At 41.7% G+C, this 27,192-nt stretch overlaps 1 protein-coding gene across 1 annotated transcript in view; it reads right to left on the bottom strand.

The window, feature by feature from the left end:
* Nucleotides 1-765: 765 nt before the first annotated feature.
* Nucleotides 766-27,192, bottom strand: part of ARSB (arylsulfatase B) — a 69,308-nt gene continuing 42,881 nt past the window's right edge. Inside the window, exons 7-8 of the mRNA XM_033086083.2 lie at nt 4,222-4,350; nt 766-3,659 (exon numbers count right to left, since the gene is read on the bottom strand). Coding sequence (XP_032941974.1) covers nt 3,394-3,659; nt 4,222-4,350 — 395 coding nt within the window. The 3' untranslated portion in view covers nt 766-3,393. The remainder of the gene's footprint in view (nt 3,660-4,221; nt 4,351-27,192) is intronic.

Below are 27,192 nucleotides of genomic sequence, written 5' to 3'. Positions count from 1 at the left end.
ACAGAACATACAATGTTTTTAATTTACAGTAATTTCACGGTTACAAGCAGCACTGACTGTAAGCCGCATCTCCGGGTGTCAGCAACATTTCGTTCTTTGTCCATACACAAGCCGCACCCAATTATAAGCTGCTCTGTCATTCGCAGCGAGGACCCGCGTGCAACAAAGTTGCCAAATAGTAACAGACTCGTGGGATCGAGGTGTTTACTGGCTCAGCTCAGGCCGTGAGGGCTCGGTCTGCTTGGGGCTGCCGACAGGGCCAGGTGGCCCAGCTCAGTGGGGCCGGTCGCCACTGCCACTGGGCTCGCTCGCCTCGGCCCAGCACTGCCCCGTGGTGGCAGGGGGGCACGGAGCCCGCTGACACCTGCGGCGGCAGGAGGGGAAGGAGCTCCCCCGCTCCCACGGCAGGCGGGGAGGGGAGCCTGCCTGCTCCTGCGGCAGCGGTGGCAGGCAAGGACAGGAGCCCCCCGCCTCTCCCTGGGCTGCGGGCCCAGCAGGAGGGAGCCCCTGCCTCTCCCCCACGCTGCGCTGCCTGAAGGAGGGAGTCCCCCGCATTCCCCCACCACGCGCTGCTGGCATGGAGCCTGGCTCCACCTGCCATGAAACAGAGTAACCAATTTGTAACAATCACGAAATGCCGGGTTTTACTGGCTGGTGCTCGGCTCGGCACCCTGGCTGGCACTTCCGGGGTTGGAAATGTCAGAAAATTATTCACATACTAGCCGCCACTGCGTGTAAGCCGCATTTCCGGGGTGGGAGCAAAATTTTAGTCAAAACGGTGCGGCTTGTAATCGTGAAATTACTGTAATATTTTAACTATATTAGTTCATATGAAAATGACTAACTGTAGTATAGTAGTAGCTTCTGTCACAGCAGATATGTTTTACCAATGAAAATATAAATTACCTGGAGGCAGGTAACAATCAAGTGATTCTCCCAGAGTCTAGAGAAGCTGTGGAAACACAGGATTGTGTGCATACCAACAGCTTAGAAAATATTGTAAGGCTGGGCACTATGCTCAAGGGCCCCAGTGGAAAGGTTGGTGCAACCTAATGGAAGAGAAACCAGCCTTTGAGGCTCTGAGTGATTGTTTCGAAGGTGAGGAACAATCTGAAGAGCTTACCCAGTCATATCCTGCTGTAACCATTTGCTTTCAGCCACTAATGGATAAATGGAAAAGGAAGTTGAAACTTGGTCTGAAACAGGATCCCCTAGGAATATATCCAATTAAACCACAGAGAAAATGTATTGTCTGTTATTACAAGAATTACTTTATCTGAAACTACTTTTCTCCTTCTTCAGCCTTCAAGGCTGAAGTTAGTGAATGAGATAGAATAGAAAAAAAATACTGACATAAGGGAGTAGAAGTGACAAAGGAGCAAGAGAAACATAAAGCTCTTTGGGAGAAAGATAAAAAGCTTAATGGGCTTCTGGAGAACTTTAGCTTCATTTCTACTTGTACAAAAAAGATCAAAGGTAGAAAAGACAAACATTTAAGATTAGATTTAAGACAGTGCATTGGAGAATCATCTGTATTAGAAAGCATATACATTTTCAGTTTTCTTGTTTCATCTTTTTTTAAGACTCTTTCTTATTTTTTACCTTTTTTTTAATGAACAGATTTTGTCAAGCCTTTCTCTTCATTAATCTGTTTGCTAACAATTAGCACAAGATTCCCACGAGAAAACCAGGAAATTGTGCAAAATTTTAGTGCAATTTATATGAGTTGGTCCTGGAGCCAGGAAAAAGGCAATTAGATTCTTGCTTTCTGGAGATGATGACAGATTGAACCCTGCATCCTGAGAACTTAGCCAAGGACACTGAGAAGCAGTACCAGAACTCAGGGTCTGAGACACTAGTAGAGAGCTGACTGGTTATGTTGCATCAGTTTGATGAGTAACTGAGAAATGTTGCTTGGGTTGGTTTCTTTATGGCTCACAGCCCACTTCAGGATGAAAACAGACTCCACTGTGGTAATAAAGACAGGGTACTTACCAGTCAGGCAATAAAAGTAAGATTCTGTTCATCACAGAATTATTGAGCAATTCCTGCAGAAAGGGGCCTTTGGGAGTCACTGGGTCATCTTCAAATTTGACCCAGCTTCAGGGACGGAACTGTTCAGAAGATTCTCCAACCAAAGACTGAACATCCCCAGGATTAGGGTTGCCATAGTCCCACATTTCCCATATTTAATTAAACTCATGGTGTGATTTTTTTCCCCTTTCCTTATGTTGCATTTGAACTCCATACGTTCCCTGTGTGCTTTTCATCTTTGTGCATCTCTGAGAAGAGTCTGGCTTCCTCTGCTCTATGCTCTCACATTAGGTACTGAAGATAGCAACCCTTTTCTCATCGGCATAAATGAACCCATTTTTTATCCTCCCCATGATATATTCATATATCCCCATATTAATAGTTGTCCACTAAACTAACTCCAACTCATAAATACTCTTCCTGTATAGGAAAGCCCAAAATGTGATGCTATGCTCTAGCACTGAAAGAAGGGAATTAAGACTTCCCCTAGCTGCTGGCTACATTCGCAGTTATATGGCACAACATGTATGGCTGGTTTTCTGCACCTACAGAGAAAATGGCAACTCTTGTCCTAATTATTGTCCAGAATGATGCCTAGATTTTTTCCCCACAAAAATGATTTCCACCTGGTCATGGCCCAACATGTACTCCTGATTGCAGTTGCTCCACCCCAAGCGGAGGACTCTGCAACTGTTGAAATTAATGAAATCTTTATTCACCCACTTTTTCAGCTTGTCAAGATCTTCCTATCCAACAGCCCTGCACTCTGGTTGATCATCACTCTCTACTCTGGTCTGATACATTAAGAGTGAACAAGAAATAGAGATTTTGTTGTATTTGTTGTATTTGTATTGTTATATTTTCTGTTTTTACTCTTCCCTTTTCTGGATGGAAGTACACGTTAAAGGCAAAAATTTTTATGCCAATACGGATTACATAATAGCTTTCAGTAGAATTTGTCTTCTGAACATACATAAAACCAGAATTCACTATACTTCACCAGAATAATTTTGGACGTCCCTGCTGCCATGATTCCTTACAAGGAATTCAATTCAGTTTCTTTCAAGGAAGGAGGCAATGTTTATCTTTTGCACTAAAAGTATATTCCAGACAAAGAATACTTAAAAAAAAAAAAAAATTTAATACCATTTCACATACAATTTTTGGGAATGAGAGAGTGGGAAAAGACTGAAATAAGATCCCCATCATATAAAGAACAAGAAATACTGAATTATTCAAAGATAAGGTCACAAATAGCAACAGCTCATTAAAGAAAGTACAAAATATGTGATTAGGGCTCTGAGTCCATAAACCATACTCTGCTACAGAGGTTTATAGCAGGATGCCAAGCCATGTGTGCTATTCCCAAGGACCCCAAGCCCCAGTTGCTGCTGGATCACAGTTGGGATCCTCATCAGGGTAGAACACAGGCACTGAACGTTTGTGATAATACTGAAGCCGTGAGAGTAGTTTTCCCACCACATTAGGGTATTTTTCAGACACATCATATTTCTCTTCAGGATCATGAACAATATCAAACAGCCAAAGTCTCTTTGTTGATGGATCAGACGATTGAATCTGTGACTCATTGAACAAAGATGGTGGAGGGAACCAATGACTGCAGCCTACAGGAACAGGAACAGACCAAAGATCAATTCTGAGATACCGAGCAGCAGTGTGGAGACACAGAGTTCTGCTGTAACTGATGAATTCACTAGGACTCTTGACAAGCCCGTGCACAATGACTGTTGCTGCACACCTTAAATCTAGCCCTGCACCAGAGTGTCTCTTGTCCAGGGCTACCTGAACAGGAGTCTCATTTATGCAAAAAACCCCCACTGCACCACTGACATCCAAAATTCCATGTAACTTTACTTCATATCAAACAATTTAGTGGACCTTCTTCTTGGATTATATGATCCTTATGTGTCCCTTCCAATTTGAGATATTCTATGACAGTTTTTTCCCTAGAGTTCAAGTAATTTCCAGACAAAATATTTGGAAAATGAAAAAAAATTTACATTGTTTAGATTTTAGAAGTGTTCATTCTAGACCTTGCATGTGGTCAAGAAACTAAGAAGTTAGCAGAATTACTAAAAGAAATTAAAATACATGAAGAAAAATTAAACTGTGTTTGTGGCGGGTGGGAGATAGGATACACTGTACAAAAAGTAGTTATTTCGTTACCTGGATATCCAGTTAGTAATTTCCATTTTCCATGTCGTATTGCTGCATGTATGGATATATTGAAAAGTGCATCATCCCATGGAGAAGAATTGCTCTGTGGTAGAGATGTCCTCTTGTCAATGCCAAGACCTTAATCAAACAGTAAACTAAGTCAGGTACGTTGCATATTCATGAGGTAATTTTTAGAACTCAGTTGGAAAACAGAGCAGCATGACCCATCTATTTTTCCCTACTGGATAAACAATTTGTTGTATACATGTGCAAAGATCTGTGCTATGATTCAATGGATGTATTTAACTCTGAACTTAAACTGCATTTTAAAAACTTACCAGTGGAAAATGCCACAGCTGAGTCCAGATAACTGGACTCATTTCGTACACAGATAATATAGGTGTATCTCATACACCTGTATTAAGAATGCTCAAGATTGGAACTGCTAAATTTGGTCATACAAATGGCTGTATTTTTTCCAGGTACGAATATAGGATCAAAAGATTTCCTGAGCCAAAGTCGGTTATTCTCTTAGGTCACTACAGGGAACATGTCCCAGGTTCTGACCTGTATCCACAACAGAGCTGTTTTTCTGGGCTGAGCTGACCATGTTCACAAAAATCCACATTTGGTCAGCAAGTTTCTTCTGTGGCATATCTTCATACTGTCTTTGGAGGAGCTGTGTATGATGTGGCCCCATATTCAGATACAGTTGATAACTGAAATATCAACTATGTGCACATTCCCCCTCAAAAGGAAACCTGAAGCTCCTTATAGGAGGGATAACTTAGGAAAGAGAATTAAAATGCATTGACCAGGGATGATTAGGAGACCACTTCATTATGGAAACCAAGAGGGAGGAAATGAGCCAGCCCAGGAGCATCCAAACCAACTTCCATATCAGCTTTCATAAATAAAATAGGAGTTCAAGACATAAAATCTAGAAGTTTTATATTAACTGTATCAGTTGATAACAGTTTACCAATGACTACCAGAAGGCAATTTTAATCAGACTAGAAGACACATTAGAAGATGGGGAGACACTAGTGTTGACTTTCTAGCTTCTTTCCAAAAGAGATGGTGTTCAGTTTACGGAATCTGAAAGACGCAACTGACAGATTTTTGGATGAGAATCCATGAGATGTACAATGATCATGTAAAAGCCAACAGGAAGCAGAACTAAGTATTTTCAAAAAGATTAAATTCTGCCCAACACAGTGAAGCAAATACACATCTAATGGAAAGAAGTACAGAAAGTTGGGAAAGGAAATTTCTCTTATTTTTTATTAAGTTTACAAAAAGTTTCTATTTTCTTACTGGACTTTACACTTTGAGTTTATTTTCTTTAATGAACATACTCGAGTTCCCTGACTACATCAGACTCGTATAATGTTCCCAGATTAGTAAAGATATAAAAGGGGCTACTTGTTTGGAGTATGCATACACGAACTGGGGAGGACCCAGTTCATCTTAGATCAAGAAGCACTGAAGCGGATCTAAAAAAGAAAATAAACCTCAAACCCCTATGAAAACAAGGAAAACATCATAAGAATCTCTCCTGGAAGGTAAATCCTCATACAGCCATGTGAAATCTATAGAAAATATGAAACACTCTAAAGATTAATACTGTTTACTTTTCAACATCATTGTTTTATGTGTTATTTTGCCATTTGCCTTGCTCCTCCTCCTTGACTACTCCATGTGACCATCTACTTTCTTAAGCATAATGAAAGACATTTGGCAGGTCAAAAAAGAGAATCATGCTTTTTAAACCTTATGTCTCAAAACTACAACTTCAAGGCTTGGTTTAAAGATAAAATTATGTGGACCTGCATTTCTGATTTTAAAGTTTAGCATGAAGAATATGATTCTGCTTGCTGAGTTACACACAGTACGTGGAACCATAACATTATACAAAATAAACTATTTAAAATACTTCAAATAAATTGTTTGAAAGATTGTATTTTTAGATAGACTTTGCAAAATATCCTTAGAATGCCATGTATGAGACTTACAATAAGATTCAAGGAGATAAAATAGTTTTGAAACACTCTGATTTGGTCCAGGTAACAAAACTAGACTCCTAAATGAAAAAATGCTTTTACCAGAGCATGAAGTTGAAGATACTTGGTGAAATATTATAGGACTGTCAGTTTATTATATTACATAAGAACCAGATACAGAACTATTACAAATAAAGATTTTGCTTTACATGAATTCTTTTCTTCCCATCCTATGACTTGCAGTTTAAACTCAAGATATTCCTCCTGCTGCATTTACCTACCCATCTTCCTCCTTCTCTTCAGCCCAGTTTGTAATTTTCTACCTCTGCCTTCAGCTTTTGCTGGTGCAGGTGAAATGCAAAGTGCCTGCGCTGTCTTCTTGCTTGTCAGATGAATTTTACAGGGATCTCTTTTCTGATTTTGCAGACTGAAGAAGTCTTATTAGTTTTGCTTCCTTCACTCCCATAGCATCTAAGCAGTTTTTTTTCTGCATTTGTTCTGTGTTGTGGTGGTGTTTTTATTTATTTTTTTCCATTATGGTTGACAATAACAGCCTTGTGGACTAATTCAGCAAAGGACAGATGCCATTTATTAAGTTCTGTAATTAAGCCAGCCTTCAAAAGTCTGCAGACTCTCCTTATAGACTTACATATAAAAAAATGTGATGCTGTTGCTTGTGTAGAGGTTAAATATTTTACTTTTTTTGCTGCTGGATCAGTGTATCAGTGACTAATGAAATAGGACTTTGTTTTTACCTTGAAAGAAAGTCCCACAGACTTTCCCATGAATTTTATTATTGTCAAACAGAAGCCACTATTTCCTGAACCTCAACTTTGGAGCCTCACCAGTAGCTATATTTCTTTTTTAAGTAGTCTCTTGGGAAATAATAAAACTTGTATTAGTTAAGAAAGCAGTGACCTTTAATTCAGTTATTTATTTTCAAATATTTAATGCTAAAATGAATTTGTCTAAAGGTTTTAGAGTTTTGGTTGGAGTTCTAGGTCACCAATTAATATTCAAACAGCTTTTAGATCTCCATGGTAAAAGCTAGGTCCCTCAGAAGACATTGCCCTTGATAAGTGATTTTGGAGTTTACAGCATAGTTCAAGAAATCCTTTGTATTGACAGCCTTAAAAATGGTTTCAGGATCAAATTTTTAATGGAATTGAGGTGACCAACTCTCACTACCCACAAAAGTAAATACTTTAGAAGTCTGGCCCTTTGCTCCTCATGGAAACTCAACATCTTACTTTTTTTACTTGTATTGTCATACATTGTTTGTATACACATACCTATTTCAAATTAGGATGAAAAATCCTATGCAATTTTCAGCAGCTAATTTGCACCTTCAAGAAAACTGATTTTTACAAAGGCCAATGTTATTAGCTCTGAAAAATCTACACAAGATGCCCAGACAGCACTACTCAAAGTGCTACCTAAAACTTAACACATAACCCAAAGTGTCATACAGATGCTCCATGAGCTCTGACAGGCATGGAGCTGTGCCATTCCTGGAGAGCCTGCTTCATTGAAGAACCTTTCTGTAATGCCTGGTGTTCAGTTCTCCTGAGACAGTGTCATTCCACCTCCTCATGCCCTATCAGCAGTCAGAGAGAGGGGGATCAGCACCAGCCCCTCTGCTTTCCCCCTTGAGGAAGTTGTAGGCTGCCCTGAGGTCACCCCCCAGCCTTCTCCAAGCTGGGAAAACCAAGTGACCTCAGTCACTCTTCCCAAGTCTTGCACTTGAAGTCTTCTACCACCTTGGTTGCCCTCCTCTCTGTGTATGTATGATTCAGATTCAGGTTTAACTATGATTTCACAAAACCATGAACACCACAAATAATTTCTAGCATATCTTCTAGTTTGGTTCGAGTGCTATTCTTTAAAGGAGAGGCAGGAAAAAGCAATGGTAACATTAATTTGTACTAGCAATGACTTCTAATACACAAATCAGTGTGTGCAGACAGGTCAGTTATTTCCTTAGGGCTGTTTTTTCACTTGCACCACAATGTAAATCAAGAGGACAGTAACTGAAGTAATGGATTCACACTGAAATCAGAATCTGGCACCTACATTATTTCCTGCTTTACTCATCTAATTTTAAACTTTAGAAAAGGCCCTACGATTTACAGAAACATTACAAGATGACAGCTTTTGCCATACTGATGTGTGTTTCAAGAGACAGTTACTAATAGAAGATTCAACACAAAACAGAAAAGATAATCCAAAACTTCTTACTTTGCCCAGCAATCGGCTCTTTCACTTCACTTCCTAAGCTTAGGGAAGATCATAAAAAATGCTGCAATGTGCTTAGCCCTGTTTTATTCATCCTTGCCTTTCAAAAAATCTCCCTGACCTCATTCAGTATCCCATGTGTACTACTGATTTAAAACACAATGTTAGGAGGGTAGCTCTTCCAGAAAAAAACTGTCTTTCTGCATATTTTTGCATGCACTAACAGCAGCCTTCTGCTTAACTCATCAGTTCATCTATCCAACTGGGCAATGATTTCTGGAGGTGGAAAATAGGAAGCAAAATTTTTTCATATTTCTACTGTGCTGATCAATGCATGCTTGAGAATTAATCATCTGTTCCTTGGCTCATGCAATCCTAGTTTCCTACCAGAAACTTATCTAAAATTTAAAAATACTAATTTATCCTTGAACTTTGATGCCTGCAATGCTACAAGGTAAGAGAAGAAAGAAGGGTTGATCCAGTTTTACTGCATTTTACAGCTTTAGATGCCTATCAGAAGCTCTCATCGTCCTGTATGGTGACTATAAATCCACTTTATCTAAGTCTTATGATGTTTCCAGCAGTTTCACAGATAATCTCTAAAATACTTAATATTCAATCAAGAGCAAATAATGGGAAAAAAGTTTTCCTAATGCAACCAAAATCAAAAGTAGCACAGACAGCAGCAAAAAGTCACAGCAACACTTTGTAGGATGGCTGGAAAGTTCAGATCTGTAAACTTCTTTGCAAATATTTCCTATGATTCACTTAAATCCTTTGCTTTTTACTTTGCAAAGCTAACAGTCCAAGCACCATGTGACCGTTATTTGTAATAAAAGGCTAAGGACAGTCCACACCCACGTGATGTAAATTTGCAAGTTAAAGAAAGTAAGAGGTACAATCTGAACTGGCTTTTTAAAGTAAAGCTTGCTCTTTAAATTACAGTAATTTCATTATCATAAGGCGCACCGGACTATAAGGTACACTGTTTTTTTGCCGCAAAGATCTGTGCCACACGCAACAAAGCAACGAATTAGTAACGGAATCCCGCGATCATGGAGTTTACTGGCAGGTGCTGAATTTGCAAACATTTTTCACAGATTAGTGTAGTCTTTAAATGTAGCCCCAGGTGCCCTCCATGTGCTGCGGACCCTGGCACTCCCGCCTGTCCCTGGCACCAGCTGGTGCGGCTTGCAGCTCCTGGCTACCACCGTGTGGTTGTGGGCTCTGGCTGCTGCGGGCCCAGGCACTCCCACCTGGCACTGGCTGGCGCTGCCCGGCTTCTTGTTCCCCCCGCGCCTGGGTCAGGGCTGGTGGCAGCTCCCTTCCTCCCTGTGCCGCTCCTGCCAGCTGCGGCAACCCGCTCCCGCCCCCCCTTGCAACTCAGCGCTCCCGCAGCACCGCCCCCGCATTGTGGCTCACACTTCCGGGTTGGCAAATTTTGCAACTTTGTCCATTATATAAGGCGCACTGGATTATAAGGCGCACTTCCAGGTTCGGGGGAAAATTTTAGTCAAAAGGGTGCGCCTTATAGTCGTGAAATTACTGCAATCTAAAAGACAAATTTGTGGAAACATTTTATTAAATATAATTTGTTTCATATGAATAGACTAATGTAAACATTTATATCTAATTTTTAACTGTCAGAAATAAGAAGATAAACTAAACAAAGTGTAAATTTTCAGCTGTGATTCAAAAGAAGGACTCTACATATTCTACATCAATTTTTTTTTTTTTTTTTTTTGCAGATCTAATAAACATAGATCAATTACTCTTCTCATTCCTCTAGCTTTCCTTCTTTCATTCACTGAGACCAGCTCAAGCAATTGGTACAAACTTTAAAGGGTGGCAATATAAATAGACAGTACATCTAAAAATAAAATATTCTGCCTTCAGTGTATGATTAAGATGATGAAAATGACTGACATTGAGAACAAGTTTTCTTGGCTGGTAGGAGATCAAAGAGCACACAGTTCTCTCTAACACACCACTTAGCAAGGTCCTGACCACAAACTTAAAGGGCCCAAAAAGATGTTGCTTGAAGAATGATATATTTCTGTATACTGTGGTCTACAATAAAAGCGTGTGGGGAGGCAATGTTGGGTACTCAGGAACAACTCTGGAGAAAGACAAAGGAATACTAATTCATTATTTATTTAAGAGACAGAGCCCTGACCAAAGAGTAATCTTAACAGCTAAGTGAGTATCAGAGTGGCCATGCCTACAATTTTCCAAAACCCTACACAGTAACAAAAACATTTTTTTACAAGCAGCTGCATATAATCAGTGTCCTTTAAGGAAAACAGAGGCAAATGAAGCTTCTACCATTGTTTCTTCATCTGCAAAACTAGGATGTTAGAAGTTATCTACCTTTTTCAGAATATTTCCCAAAGGAAAAAGTTATAAATAGCAGAATTCTCTATAGTTAAACTTCTATTTCTGATAATACAATGTAGCAATCACAGAAATCTCCAAGCTTAATTGCAACCTGTTCGACAGAAAGGACTGAAAAGTCTGTATTAGGAAAAGCCACAAATCCCAGGGTGAATTAAGATTTTAGATGGCTCACACTCTTCGCAGTCCAAACAAAAAACACATCTGAACAAATAGTAAACAGATGCTACTGTTTTGCAGGTACAAAGCAGATTCAAGAGCATTCAGCCCAAGCAGGAATATTACTAGCATTTCCTGTGACACAAGCGTGTGGACATATTATGCTGGATAGTAGTCTCTGTAGTTTGAAACCTTGCAGTTTGTAGTGCATACTGCACAAAGAGATTCCCTGGATATTTTATTAACTAAAATTTTTCTCTGTAGTTCACAAGACTTGTATTTCAGTATAAATTTTGTCTGGCTATGCAACACCCCCTATAACTTCTTAGGTTACTACACTCCACCACTTAGATAACAGAAGCAAAAGTTTACTTCTCACACCACATGGCCATGTTAGGTCAAGAAACTAAGCAACAAAAGGAAAAGAGGGAAAAATCCTCATGTGGACAGAAAAGCAACTAAAAAAATAGGTAAAAAACCAGTTTTGATTTCACACTGGATGGGCCACCACTGGATTCCTAAAAAATTTGTGCTGGGACCCATACTGTTGAACATATTCCAAATGACCTGGAAAAGGGAATGAACAGTGAGATGACAGAGTAGGGGAATGATGATAAGTTATGTAAAGCTGGCTGCAAAGAATGACAGAAGGCCTATATGAGGCTGGTTAGTAGGCATTAAAATAATCAATGGTATTCAACATAGATGCAGGTAAAGTGATGCACGTGTGAAAAAATAATTTGGAATTCCTATAAACACATTAAAATTATGGCCTTTGTGACACTCATAACCAAGAGTGAAGCCCTGGAATCACAATAGATTGAGCTGACATTTTTTCAGAATTATGTCAGCATTGTACAAAAAGAGATCTGAGTGAAAGGAGTTATTAGAAAGGACTTTTTAACAAAGCAGAAAGGCCCATGCAACTGGAAAACTGTAGTTTTGGTCTTCCCATCTCAAAAACAAGACTGAGAAAGTTCAGAAACCAGTTGTGAGGTTAGGTTGTGTGCAATCCCTTGTAAATAAAACTCTGCTGCTAGATGTACATTCTACCTAATTAAATGTACACCTTCTATGGAACTCCAGGGACCAGGCTGTTTTCACTCCCTCCTATCCTGTGTGACATTGGCCAAATGCAATCAGATAATCAAAACTTCATTGTTTTCAATGAAAGGGGACATATAATTTAGACATGCAGGCAAAACACTTTGAGTAATTTGAACTTACTACACACACCTCATGCAGTACCTTGAGTGAAATCCCATGACCTAGGTAGTTTTTAATATTTTTCAGGGTGATTACAGCCTCTACCTGACCTAACTAGACATCACCTAGACTGCAGAGTCGCACTACAGCACACCATGTAGCCACCGTGAGAAACATGCTGAAATATTGAGTGAGAGATAAATTCTTTACTTAGGAAATTCATTGTCTGCTTTGGCTAGGAATGGCCATACTCCAACAGGATTACACTATGCTTTCTGAACAAAATGGAGAGGCATTTTCTTTTTTGAACCACACCAGAGAAGTTTCATAGAAAATCTCCATGTTATTCTATCGCTTCTAAAAATCTTTCAATCACATCTCAGCTATCAGAACAGCTAGGACAATTCCCTGAGCTGCCAGTCCCTTGACATCCTTAATCCCAGGTTATAAAGGTGATAAAGGGAGATTGTATTTTATCAGTAAGCACAGTTGTCACTTAGACAGCAATGCAACAAAATCACAGACTATAAAGAGACCTTCAGGATCATTGAGTCCAACTCATCCCCTAACACCTCAACTAAACCATGGCACTGAGTGTCACATTCAGTCTTTTTTTAAATCACATCCAGGTATGGTGACTCCACCACCTCCCCAGGCACACCACTGCAATATTTTAACTCTTTCCATTAAATCTTTTTCCTAATATCCAATTTGTATTTCCCTTGTTGCAGCTTAAGACTGTGTCCTCTTGCTCTGTTGTTTGCTGCCTGGAGAAAGAGACCGACTCTCACCTGACCGCAGCCACCTTTCAGGAAATCATAGAGAATTATAAAGGTCACCCCTGAGTCTCCTTTTCTCCAGGCTAAACAACCCCAGCTCCCTCAGCTGTTCCTCACAAGCCCCTCACCAGCCTTGTTGCCTCACCTGGACATACTCAAGTGTCTCAAGGTCCTTCCTAAACTGAGGGCCCAGAACTGGACACAGCACTCGAGGTGCAGGCTCCAATTTTCCCCAAGTTTAGGGGAAGAATGACCTCCCTGCTCCTGCAGGCCACACTGTTCCTGATACAGGCCAGGGGCCATTGGCCTTCTTGGGCACCAGGGCACACTGTTGGCTCATGTTCAGCTGGCTGTACCAGCGCCCCCAGGTCACTTTCTGCTTAGGCACTGTCCAGCCACACCATCCCCAGCCTGTAACACTGCAGGGGGTTACTGTGGCCAAAATGCAGGACTCCACAATTGGATCTATTAAACTCCATCCCATTGGTCTGCCCATCCATCCACCCATTCCAGGTCTCTCTGCAGAGCCCTCCTACCTTCCAACAGGTCAACACTAAGCTGCAAATTTACTAATGAAAGACTCGGTATCCTCATCCATGTAATCGATAAAAATATTGACCAGAACTGGCCCCAGCACAGACCCCTGAGGGACACCACTGGTGACTGATCTCCAGCTGGATACAGCACCATTCACCACTCTCTGGGCCCAGCCATCCAGACAGTTCTTAACCCAGCAAAGAGTGCTCCTGTCCAAGCTGTGGGCTGCCAGCTTTTCCAGGGAATGCTGAAGCATATAAAGGGCCACCCCTCCACCTCTTCTCCTTTTCCTGTCTCTCCTGAAGAGCTCGTAGCCATCCAGTGCAGTGCTCCAGCTGTGTGAGTCATCCCACCACGTTTCTGTGATGGTGACTACACCACAGCTTTGCTGTTGTGCCACAGCCTCCAGCTCTTCGTGTTTGTTACCCCTGCTGTGTGCATTGGTATGCATGCACCTCTGCTGGGCTACTCATTTCACCCTGGCTCAGGCTTACAACCCTTGGGCCTGCTTCCAGACAGCCCAGCTGCCCTTCCCCCTTCAAACCCAGCTTAAAGCCCTCTCAACAAGTCCTGCCAGTTCATGAACTAAAATCCTTCTGCCGTTAACAGAGAGATGGAGCCCATCTAGTGCCAGCAGTCCAGGTGCCATAAAAGTTGCCCCATGTTTATACAACCCAAAATTCTGCTGATGACACCAACCCTTGAGCCACTTGTTGATGATGTGGGCTCTCCTATTCCTTTCTCCATTTTTCTCAGCTACCAAAGGGACTGAGCAGAATACTACCTGTGCCCCAGCCCCATCAACAACTTGCCCCATTGCCCTAAAGCCCCTTTTAATTACCCTGACAGTCCTCTTTTCAATCTCATCACTGCCAGCTGGAGTATCAGCAGTGGGTAATATTCAGTGGGCCAAATCAACCCAGGAAGTCTCTCAGTGAAATCCTGTACCTGGGCCCCAGGGAGGCAGCACACCTCCCTGTGGGATAGGTCCTGTCGACATATGGGGTTCTCTGTTCCCCTCAGAAGGGAGTTCACTCACTACTATTATCCTTCTTTTATTTTTGATATTAGACTGATCCCTCTGACAGGTGAAGTGAATATGGGAGGTTCACTGGGAAGATAATTTTCTTCTACACCATCCAGCTTACCTTCTAGATCCAGGGCCTCATACATATTCTGAAGTGGCACCTGGCTGGGGGATGGGGAAGGAATTTTTATTATCCCCCAAGCAGGGACCCATTTCCCCTACCCTTCATCCACCAGGTGTCCTCCTATTTCCTGACAGTGGGAGCCATGGGAATCCTCTGACTCCTGGTGGGCCTCCCTCAAGGATGGGAAGGCGGAACTCCTTGGCCATTCAACTTCCTCCCTAAGCATGGCCACCAGCGAAAGGAGAAGATTCACACTGCAGGCAGGCAGGCTTCTCCTGTAACACCCCCAGATACCACTGATAAACATTCTGTACAGAAAGGGGTCTGGACAGACACATGCTTTTAGGAGGGTTCTATTTGGTTACATACACTTAGTAATAACTACAGTTTTCTATTGTTTAAAACCCATTACTAACAGAAAGCCCCAAACCAACCAACCACCAGAAACACAGGAAACACCACACAGCAAACCTTACTAGCAGGAAAAAACCTGCAACCCTGCCTGCTTGTCCTGCCTGCATGAACTGCTCATCGGCAGAGGAAGCCCTGCCCTTCTCCTGCATGGCTCACAAGTCTTGCTTGCATTCAGAGGCTCTTGGAAGGATCACTGCGAATGCTCGTGTTTTCAGACTTACCTCTGCTGACAGAGGCTGAAGGAACACATACAGAGCTACATGTGTGACAAGAAGAACCCATCCTGGGTTTCTGTCAGACACTGCCTCAGAGCAAGGGACACAGCCATTACAAGACTGCAACACACAGCTTTAGGGAATGAAGTGGCACTGTTCAAAAAATGTATTGTAAATAATTTAAAATAATTCAATCTTGTGCATACTGGCTGTCAACTCACTGAAGACTCACTCTTAACAGACAGGCTTTCAAAAGGTACTGGCAATGGTAAGTCTCGAGGGGATAAATTAGATGTTCAAATTCTGCTGAAATTATTCTTTTAGACATTAAAAAAAATTCCTTATTTTGTAAAAATGTTTTCTGTTAGACAGAAGTGAACAACTCCATATATGCTGTAGAGTAGAATCCTGCTTAATAGTTGAACCAAACCATACACACTACTTCCACCAGGACTTGAAAACAACAAGCAGTTACAAGTATTATTTTCAGAGTAAGGCGATGTATATGCCTCCTTGCCTCTTGTGATCTGATTAGTAGTCTATAAAAGCACAGAGGAGATCCCCAGACAGAAGTCTGGGACTGGAAAACCAAAACCTATTTACATATGAAACCCAAATAGAGAGTACAGTAAATTCACGAATACAAGCCGCACTGAGTATAAGCCGCATCTCTGGGTGTTGGTAAATATTTCGGTTTTTGTCCATAAATAAGCCGCACCCGAATATAAGCCGCTCTGTTGTTCGCAGCGAGGACCTGCGTGCAATTAGTAACAGAACCGCGGGAGGGCGGGGGTTACTGGCTGAGCTAAGGCTGTGCAGGCTCGGCCCGCTAGGGGCTGCTGACGGGGTCAGGTGGCCCAGCCCGGTGCTGCCGATCGGGGCCACCCGCCGCTGCCACTGGGCTCGGTCACCCCAGGTCGGCGCTACCCCGCGGTGGCAGGCAGGGACGGAGCTTCCCCCACTCCTACGGCAGCGGCGGCGGGCGGGGACGGAGCTTTCCCGTGCCCGTGGTGCCGGCGGCGGGCAGGGACGGAGCTTTCCCGCGCCCATGGCGCCGGCAGTGGGCGCGGACAAAGCACCCTGCCTCCTCCCCGAGCGGCGGCAATGGCTGCGCGGGGCTCCCGTCAGCTCCCCGAGCCGCGGCAACGGCGGCGCGCACTTCTCCCCGCCCTCCCCGGGCCGCGGCAATGGCGGCACAGGGCCCCTGTCGGCTCCCCAAGCTGCGGCAATGGCGGCGCCCCCCCCCCCCCCTCCCCGGGCCGCGGCAATGGCGGCGCAGGGCCCCCGTCGGCTCCCCGAGCCGCGGCAATGGCGGCGCGGCCCCCCCATCTCTCCCCTGGGCTGTGGCAGAGGAGGGAAGAAGAGAGCTCTCCCGCCTCTCTCCCTGCCCCCCGTGCTGCCTGCAGGGAGCCAGGGCAACACAGTAACACTGTAACAATTGCGGAATGCCGGCTTTTACTGGCAGGTGCTTGACTCGGCGCCCTGGCTGGCACATCTGGGGTTGTAAATGTCAGAAAATTATTCACATATTAGCCGCCCCCAACTACTAGCCGCACTTCCGGGTTTCCACCAAAATTTCTGTCAAATTGCTGCGGCCTGTATTCGTGAAATTACTGTATTTTTTAGTATTTTCATTATCAAGTTTAAAATCAATATACTATTTTACTAATCCAGTAAATTCCTATTGTATTCACCACCTTATTCCCAGAAAAATGGTAATTGAATAATTCCCCTACTGCTTCCATTGAAATAAGTTTCTGTTCTTAGCTAAGCTATTTGATGCTATTATTAAGAATTAAATTTTTTATTTACATGCTGCCCAGAGAAAATAGAAAACCCAAGCAGTTAAAAAACCTCAAGTGATTACTTTCCTAACAATAGACAATTCAAACTCCTTGCAATCATCTTGCCCATTTTTGTACAACAATAGTAGAAGTGTATTTAAAAAAAAAACCAAAAGCTTTCTTAAATATTATGAAATTCCACATAAAAATTACCCTCATGATTGCAGTCTTCAGTCTCCTAGAAACCTCACCCACATGCACACAGTCAAATTCTGCATGATTGGCAGGCTTCCTGTGCCTTACTAATGCTCAACTGTGGAACAGCAGGAAGTCTGTTAGAGCTTTAAAAAAATCTACCCTGAAACAAATTGAAACCTTTCCATTTAATTCCAGTGGGCTCTGGTTCAGACTAGTTAAGCATCAGCAGTAACAAATAAGGAATTTACACCCTACCAACTCCTCTTAATCAAATAAATGAAGCTAAATTCCCCTTTATCTATACAGTTCAGTAGACACAATGTGTTTTCCACAAAACCATCATATGAAAGTCTTCCCCATTTGCATTTACAGCAATCACTTCTGGCAACAACACATAAGCTTTAATCAACTCCTCAAATAAAAGTGATTCTGAAATCAAAACAGAAGAGCCAATGCATAATTTACCAATTCCCACAAGGAGTTTAAGAAAATAAAAACACACACTGCCATGACTTATACCAAAACCAGAGCCTTATGGATGAGCAGATGAAAATGAATTCCAGAGTCATTTTCCCTGCTCCAAAACTCATGTCACCATGATCTGAAGTTCTAGAAAATTGAAAAAGTATTTACTTAAACATATTTTCCTGCAGCACCTAAACAGCAGAATGAAGGTAGACTTCAGGTAACAGGCAACGAAACACTTGATCCTTTACAGGAGCACGAAGCCACGCACAGGAACACAAAGTCAAGAAATGAACCATAACTTCACTGCAGTAAAACTCAGGAACCACCCAGTAACTCTTCTTTGTGGTCAGCACTGCTTCCCACAACCACATCTTCTGAACTTTCCTCCAACAGCATTTTTCCAACTGTTCAATAGTTTCCTCCCTGAGGAAATTCTCAGGCCACACCAAAAGCACTAACCAACTGAGTTACTCTGTTTGTTACAAACAGTTTTGAACCGTGACCTCCCATCTTCCAGGAGAAATTTCTCCCCAGCTCTGTGGAAGTCTGTGGTTCACATTTCACAACATGTAATACATACAAGTACAGTAATTTCACGATTACAATTCGCACTGACTATAAGCCGCATCTCCGGGTGTTGGCAAACATTTCGTTCTTTGTCCATACATAAGCCGCACCCAATTATAAGCCGCTCTGTCGTTTGCAGCGAGGACCCGCGTGCAACAAAGTTGCCAAACAGTAACAGAATCGCAGGATGGCGGGGTTTACTGGCTTGGCCCTGCTCGAGGCGGCCGCCAGGGAGCAGCCCCGGCCCCGCTTGCCGCAGCTGCCAGGAAGCGGGAGAGCGGCGTGCCCGGGCACCACTGCCGCCGCGCTTATCGGGGCTGGGCAGCACCGCTGCGCTTGTGGGGGGCGAGTGGTGCTGCCGAGCTTGCGGGGGGCAAGTGGTGCCGCTGCGCTTGCGGAGGGCGAGCAGCGCCGCTGCGCTTGTCGAGGCTGAGCAGTGCCGCTGCGCTTGTCAGGGGTGGGCAGCGCTGCCACGCTTGTTGGGACTGGGCAGCACCACTGCCGCGTTTGCAGACTCTCACTTCTGGGTTTGGAAATTTCCTAAATTTGTTAATATATTAGCTGCTCCGGAGTGTACGCCGCACTTCCGGGTTGGGAGCTAAATTTTAGTCAAAATGGTACGGCTTGTAATCATGAAATTACTGTATTTTGAATGACAACACAGAAAATAATTGATGAGATATCCAGATGGATTTGGGATGGTTTCCACCAAATTTGTACATAAAACTTTCAATTTATATAAGAAAGTAAGAAAAGTTAGTGGGTACACCATTTGTAATAAATTCTCAACATTCTACTATCCTTTAAATCTTACTTCAATGATTTATGCACTCTTCTAGCATTCAAGATGCAAAATATTCTATAGGCACAGCATGTTTTTCATTTGCAAGTGATCTGGCCTACAATTCGACTTGCAGACAGTCTACAAATACATTAAATCCCAGGTCTCTACATTACACCATAAAAATCAGAATTGTACACGAAAAAAAAATCCAGCTTTCCTTTGGTATTTCCCAGTTTTTAAGTACCTGGATCTGGGGAAAACAGAAAAGGTTGCAGGAAAGTTTAATGAGGGAACATAAGAACAGAAAAACAGCTTTCAGAGTACACCATTTCTAATTGAGGCCACTTCAGCAATTAAAAAATGGTAACATCTACAGTGTTCATCTGCACACAGACTAAAAGTAGTATGGATCTACAGACTGTGTCAGAAATGCCAATGGTTTTTCATTCTGTTTGAATTTCTTTGCTTTATGTTTTTGATTAAGCACCAACATGCTTTACTTGAACATGAGATTTTTTTTTCCTTCTAAATTCAGGAAATAATATATTGAACATGATTGAAGTTTCTTATTATGTACCCTGGACCACAGTGGTTACAGTATTGACAGCAGTGCAAGTACTACATTTTTAATTTCCACTTATGAATATTAAATCAAGTCTCTTACACACATTGAAAAACTGGACTGTTGCTAATGTAGCAATATAATTTATTACTAAAATCCGTAAAATCCTAAACCATTCAGATGAATCAACTACTCACCTGCAAGATCAGGCTATATTTTCAAAGCAAATTTTATCGAGAAATAAAAAAGCTAAAGAACAAAGGTTACAGATAATATTTTTTACAGTTGTAAGATACACTTGGACTTCATATATCTTTTATTTATAAACATAAGATATTTTAAAATGCCACATTTGTTTTTTAACAGCATGGAAACACATGGTTGTTCTCCATAGATTTATAACTCTCCACTTATAAATTTCTCTCCCCTATAGCTGCAGAAAAAGTCTTCAATACAAGTAGAAATGGATCCCCCAAGCAAAATTCTCACTTGACCATAAACAGAAAACTTTGCACTGTGTTTCACTTGGATGAACTATAAATCTGTTGGTGCTATACTGCAGGTTTATTTTTAGCATTTTATACAACAGAAACTTCATGACAAGAATTACCTTTTGCTAGACTTCATTTTGTAGAGCAGCCTGTCACTTAGTTTTCATTAAGAAATGCCTAAGACAAAGCAAACTCCAGAAGGAGTTTTAAGAACTTCTCCCTATTGCTTTGGCAAAGCGTGTAGTGTTACCTTGCCATGAATACAATTTTTATTCCTTCAGGAACTGATTCAGCCCTTGAATTCAGCTTTCCTCCAGCAGACAGCTCAGTCAACTGAAGTATAATCGGCTCTGGCTAAAAATGCCAGTCTCACTATGATCCATTTGATACTCTGCAAATTATCTTAAGGCCTTTATAACTGCTGAACTTCAGCAAATCTATGACAATGAACTACAAAAATGAAATTAGAGTACAGTAAATTCACGAATACAAGCCGCACTGAGTATAAGCCGCATCTCTGGGTGTTGGCAAATATTTCGTTTTTTGTCCATAGATAAGCCGCACCCGAGTATAAGCTGCTCTGTTGTTCGCAGCGAGGACCCATGTGCAACAAAGTTGCCAAATAGTAACAGAACGGCGGCAGGGCGGGGTTTACTGGCTCGGATCGGGCTGTGCAGGCTTGGCCCGCTAGGGGCTGCTGACGGGGCCAGGTAGCCCAGCCCAGCGCTGCCGCTTGGCAGGGCCACTGGGATCGGTCACCACGGCCCGGCGCTGCCCTGTGGTGGCAGGCAGGGACGGAGCCCCCCGCCGCCTCCCAGAGCTGCGGCAGGGCCGGCCCGGGTCCCCCCGCTCCTCCCCGGGCTGTGGCAATGGCGGCGCAGGTGCCTCGCACCCTCTCCGAGCCGCAGCAGTGGCGGTCCGGGTCCCCCCCCTCCTCCCTGGGCCGCGGCAGTGGCGGCGCGGGGCCTCCCCGTCTCTCCCCCGGGCTGTGGGAGGAGGGAAGGAAAGACCTCTCCCTCCTCTCTCTCCACCCCCCGTGCTGCCTGCAGGCAGCCAGGCTCCACCTGCGGTGCAACAGAGTAGCAATTTGTAACAATCGCAAAATGCCGACTTTGCAGCAGCTCGGCTCGTCACTGTGGCTGGCACTTCTGAGGTTGTAAATGTCAGAAAATTATTCACATATTAGCTGCTCCTGAGTATTAGCCGCATTTCCGGTTTAGGAGCAAAATCTTAGTCAAATTGGTGCAGCTTGTATTTGTGAAATTACTGTAACTTTCCCCAATATGCAGCATTTGGTTTTGATTTTGTGATTATAACAGATAATGTTACAAATGTATATACTGCTCTTTCTTGGGATAAATTCGTTCATAGGATACATGATTTGAACCAACTTTATTGTATTGTCTCTGAATTAACTCTTACATGAGCAAAATCTTGAGAAGAGATGGACAAATGTGAAAAGAGGGAGAAACAGGCAGGAAAAAATGTTATGGATATTTATCTTAACGTTCACAGTCACCATAATTCACAATAAAGCCAAAATTTGAGCTTACTGAATGTTTAAAAAAAAAAAATATTTCAGAGTCTTCATAAATATAGTGGCAAAGTTAAATATCAAAGCCATAGCAGGTCATTTAGACTATTTTAAAGAAAGTATATTTAAGAGTATCTTGCTTGGGAACACACCATTTTTGTGTAGACATTGCTTGTACATTAACAAACCTTTAATCATATTATTTAGTGCTTCTTAGACTTTTACCTTCTTATGAAGCACCAAAGACAAAAAAACTCATAGAAATCAAAGCTCAAAATTACAAGGCAGATTGAATAGCACTGTTTAATTACATAAAAAAATAAACACTATTAATGTGATAGCTGAACATTTTCTTCTCAGCTATTTCTAGGCCTGCTGCAGTCAGTGAATTTCTGGTTTAGGTGATTGTCTATACTACAGCAGACAGACAATTCTCCTTACCAGAAAGCAAGTCTTGCACATTTTTTGAAAAGTCCTAGAGTCACACAAGGCACCTTCTTCCATCTACACTTTCATGTCTTCACCTAGAAAGTCAATTCATTTTTGTTTTTCTGCTCATTCTTCTAAAGCCAACCATTTTCCCTTCATGTTTATAGTGAATAAAATATACATTCTACAGGATTTTCTGAAAGACAGCTCATAGACAGTAGAAAGTGATTTTTTCTACTTCAGTTTTAGAAATAGAACTTTTATATTGGCTTATCCCACTTATAAGGTACATTTCTAAAACTGCACAAGTATTTGTAGCTCTGATGCCTTAATTAATGTGAAAGTTCATGAAAATATGCCAGAAGAAAGAACAGTCTTGGTACACTCCCTTTGAAACGCAGATGGCTCTGTGAGTTTACACGGCCTTTGCATATAGGTACTTTGTACTGATTCTTCTTTTTTTGAGCTATGATGTGTAGAGCAATGATTTCACCTAAATAAGGAAACTCTGGAAATGTCAAGGCCTCCTCCAACCTACACTGTCACAATGAATTACCAAAGAAATAAGGGGCTTTGCTACTTCACTGAGGAAAGACATTTTGTAACCTTTTGCCGCTTTATGGCAATAATGATTTTTCTACAAAATTCGGAGTCTTTGTCTTATTTTATTAAAATGAAAACATTTGAGGAATTACCTTGACCTTAACCTCGGGAGAACAAACAGAATACTGATCGTGAGAAGCGGGTGAGCCCTGAGACACTGTAACTTCCTGCCATCAAGGTGTAGAGTTGTGCAGTACACATGCAGTGAAGCTCACGTATCCTAGTTCAAATAGTGAAACCGTATGAACATCTGTATCTTGTATTATTCCTTCTAATGTCAGTTTTATTATAGCAATGTTTGATTCCATAGGAAAGATTTATACTAGAATATATTCCGTCTCTCACCTTTCAAAATATGTACTCTACTTAATTTCAAAAAGAATAAACATTTGAAGCATTCACTTTCCTTTTTACAACATATTATTTCTTTTAAAAAATACCACACCTCACAATTGAGTTAAATCCAGAATCACTGAGGGCAGCAAAAAACATCAAAACCTCGCTTTTTCCAGGAAACAAATTTTAACTGATTGTATGGAACTTACGAATTATTGAAGATATGTCCTGTTGTGGTGGTCTTATGTGTGAAACTCCCAAACCCCACCTGCATCACTGTAAGGATGCTGTGTTGAAGGTAAAGAGAAGTGAGCAGCAACTCTTAACAACCTGTGCTCCGTTATGATTTTTCAGGTTTATGGCTCAGATATTTCATCTGAAAAATATAATCTACCATTTACATCATGACCTGCATAAAAATATAAAATGCTGGCATTATAGAATACAATGAAGCATAAAAAAGCAGTGAAGAGGGATTTCTGGATTCCTGTCATGATACTTGCATTACACACTTACTCAAGTGACCTAACATTTCTAAAATCTAAAAGGAGATTATCTACATCCCAAGGAAACATGGGGATTAGTACTTCTGAAGCTCACCAAATATGCAATCCTCTAGTATTAAATACTGCAAGAATGGATAGTTCACACTGAGATGCAGATGGGCTAAGTGCCAAGGCAATGCAGAACACAGCCCAAACAGCAGGGGCTACACCCCTGAAATTCATATAGCTGACAGTCAAAAGAAAAACACCACTTATCTCTGATGTGAATGGCAGTAGAGCTAGCTGGAATAGCAGCCTCCCATTAGGGAGTGGAGCTGAGTTCTGCCCAAAACTGTCAGGTCAGTTCATGAAGTGCTTGAGGGATCCAGGGTCCTATGCTGTCAGCTCCTGCCTTGCGAACTTACAGGGTTCATTGCAATTTTTATGATTTTCTTGAGTGGGAAGATGACAGAGTCCAGATGGTCAGCATGCATAGGTATAATTTTGCAGAAAAATTATATTTGGAGAAGCAAAGAACAGATTTTGTCCATTCTTGACCATTCTCCAATTCCAGCTGTCACTATGTAAGCTCAGTCAGTTGACCATACTGGTCAATTTCCTGCACAGTTTTGACTTGAGAGTGGATTCTGGGTCTTAAGCCTGTCACAGACAGGGAGTATATTTACCCCATTCAACACCCACCCAGCACATTCATCCATGCATCTTTTGCTGCTACTGATTAACTCCATTATGACAATTTTTTCCCACTTTCTTCTTCAATTTTTCCTTTAAATAATTCCTTTAAATAATTCTAAACAAGCCAGATCGTTAGTAATAGAACTAGGGAAGAAGTAATTTCTGTCCTACAAAGTCTCAGGAATCATCTTTTACCCAGGCAAAATAAGTACTAAATGGGACATAGAGGAGCCTGGAGTGTCTACTCCCTAATCAAGATAATTTTGGAGTATGTACAGATATAATATATAACGCTACAACCATTATAATGCAATTCTGTGACACATAAGTCCTAGAATAGAAAAGATTTCTCTATTGTAATATATTATATGTTCATTCTGCATATAGCAGATCTAATCCTTTATACGCAATCATTTATTCTGGCAATTAATAGTGCAACATATGAGGTAATGCCTTCTTTCAAATGTCACGGAGAGCAATGTAAAAATTGATTAATTTTGCTCTAGGCAAATAAAGGTTTGGAGGAAAATCACAAAATGTTTTTACAAGTTCTGATGTCTCCCTCTGAATAGATATATTTTCCAAATAAATCGACTACAATTAATAATCTACACTGTTGTTATGCCTTTGAAGTTTTAGTTTATGGTTAAGTCTGGAATTTTAAATGAAGGTAAAGTTTTTTCAGCCTAAGCCAGCACTACTCAAAACATATTTATTTTGAATACAGCTTTCTAATTTAAATAAATTCAAGTTCTTTTTGAAGAGAAAGTGATGCTGCACATGTAGTCTTACAAGATTTTGTGAAAATCACCAAATTTATTAATAAATTTAGCAAGTCAGATTAAAGCTAATACAGTGTGTACTGACAGATTCTGATCAACAACTCTGAATTAAAGGGTACATTTCCTTTCAGCATGTCATTTAGTTCTGATTCTCAAAATAAAATTGCATTCTGTGGGATATAAAGTTTCAATGCTGCTTCAAGACAGGCCATCTAGCAATGACTGTGGTCAGAAATAAGTTTAGTTTAGCCGTTAGGGGAATTGAGAATTAAAACCAGTTGGGTTTTAATTTAGCTGAATCACCAAAACTTGATGAAATGCCATAAGGCTGTATAAAAGACAGGAGAGCTTTCACAATGGAAGAGCTGATGTCACCTGCATAGCTGCCAAGCCATCAACAGCTTGGCTATTTTTTTTATTTTTAAAGACAAATCCACAAAACCGGGGAAAAAAATTTAGCTTCTTTTCTCTTGAAATGTATGTAAATCAGTTTTTTTACTTATGAAATTTTTAAGTTACTTTATGCATTTTATTTGTGTTTTCTTAACCTATACATTACAGAGAAAATTATACTTTCAACATAATTTTAGGTTACTGTTTTTAATTTTCTTATTTTACTACTGAATCTTTAGAGCTAACAGAAAAAGTCGATGCTAGCGACCCAAACCTGAAAGATAGCAGATTTTTCTCAGCAAATTTACATAATTGTAAACTCTTTAGTAAAACTACCAATCTGCATTGAGATCAAGCAATTGAGACATATATTCATCACTTCTGAAAACAAGCAACAGTGTGATGAAGAAACAACCAGAAAGACAAAAGCAAAAGCTTTTAGCAAGGAGGGGGAGGAACAATCACCTCTGAGGTGTGTGGGTCCAGCTCCATCTGCAGACCTCACCAGACTGGTTTAGCACAGCAAGGCTCAACCAGAAGATGTGGTTTCTGACTCCTTCCCCATGGGGTTCTGGTTCCAGAAGCACCCACACAGAGTACTAGGAAGGCTGCCTCCCCCTCTGCCTCCCCTCTTCCAAACACACACCCTCCTTGCCCCCGCCTTGGGTTACTGGCATCCAACAGCCCCTCCAACATACAGAGTCAACTGACAAAACAGGGGAAAATGAGGCTAGCAAGTTGGATCAGTTCACAGAGATATCCAAGAAGTGCCAAAACGAATGCAAAATAAGCACAAGGAGTATGTGGCTGGGAAAGGGGAGGAAGTAAAGCACATCCCCTGATGTTGGAAACCTGTTGGATCACTTAACCATATATCATGAAACAGAAACCTCACTGTTTAATTTCACAGCCAAAAGAATCAGTCTCACCTTTAGAGTCCCCCAAAACTCCTTCTAGTCCCAATCTTTGTGCCAAAACGAGCAATTGCCTATCCAGCATACATCCGATGGGAGGAAAAGAAAGGCTTATTAAAATCTGAACTAGTATTCTGACCTGGTTCACAGCCTGGCTCTGTGAGTAGTTTTGGTGACCCATGAGAAAGGGGAGCAGTGCTGAGGCACTGTGGGAGGCAGGATACCCTCTGTGGTAGCAGCAGCAGCCTACTAGTTTAAACTCCATGAAACTACTGCCTCTGGCTGAGATTCCCAGCGTGGTAAAAACTGATCTTAGTTAGTGAGTCCTGTGGCCATCTGTTACCAACCACACACTGATCCCCTGCTCCCAGTCACACAGCTACAGGGCAGGTTGATTCAGATCGCTGATGTGGTAGAAACCTTTCCTCCTCTTTTGCCTGGCTACCCAAAACAATGTGAAAGCTGATCTGGAGGAACAATCATCTTGTCACCATGTGATTCCTACATCTAATGTAAGTGAAGGGTAAGGATGGAGGAAAGTGAGAGGACAGGCTGGCCATCTTGGCAATAGCTCACCACCAGACTGGCTTTGCAAACCCCAAAGACCACAACCCACCCCTCTCTTCATCCTAGTTTTGGAGATCCCACCCTAGTTTTTCATTCCACTGTCTGCTCTTACATGAGTATAATAGTTTTAGGTCTGCACCACAAACCAGATCAACTCATTAAGAGAAAAGCTTGTTTTTAACCCCAACCACTCCACTGAGCTACCATGGGTCAGAGAGAGGCTACAGGCAAGGTCTCTGGCCAGGGAGAGGAGCACCTTTTTAGCAGTAAAGATGAAAAATAAAGAATTACAGT

This window comes from Catharus ustulatus, chromosome Z (genome assembly GCF_009819885.2).
Source record: "Catharus ustulatus isolate bCatUst1 chromosome Z, bCatUst1.pri.v2, whole genome shotgun sequence".
Classification (NCBI taxonomy): domain Eukaryota; kingdom Metazoa; phylum Chordata; class Aves; order Passeriformes; family Turdidae; genus Catharus; species Catharus ustulatus.
Note: the sequence above shows the minus strand (reverse complement) of the source record. Positions and strands in the feature narration are given on the sequence as shown.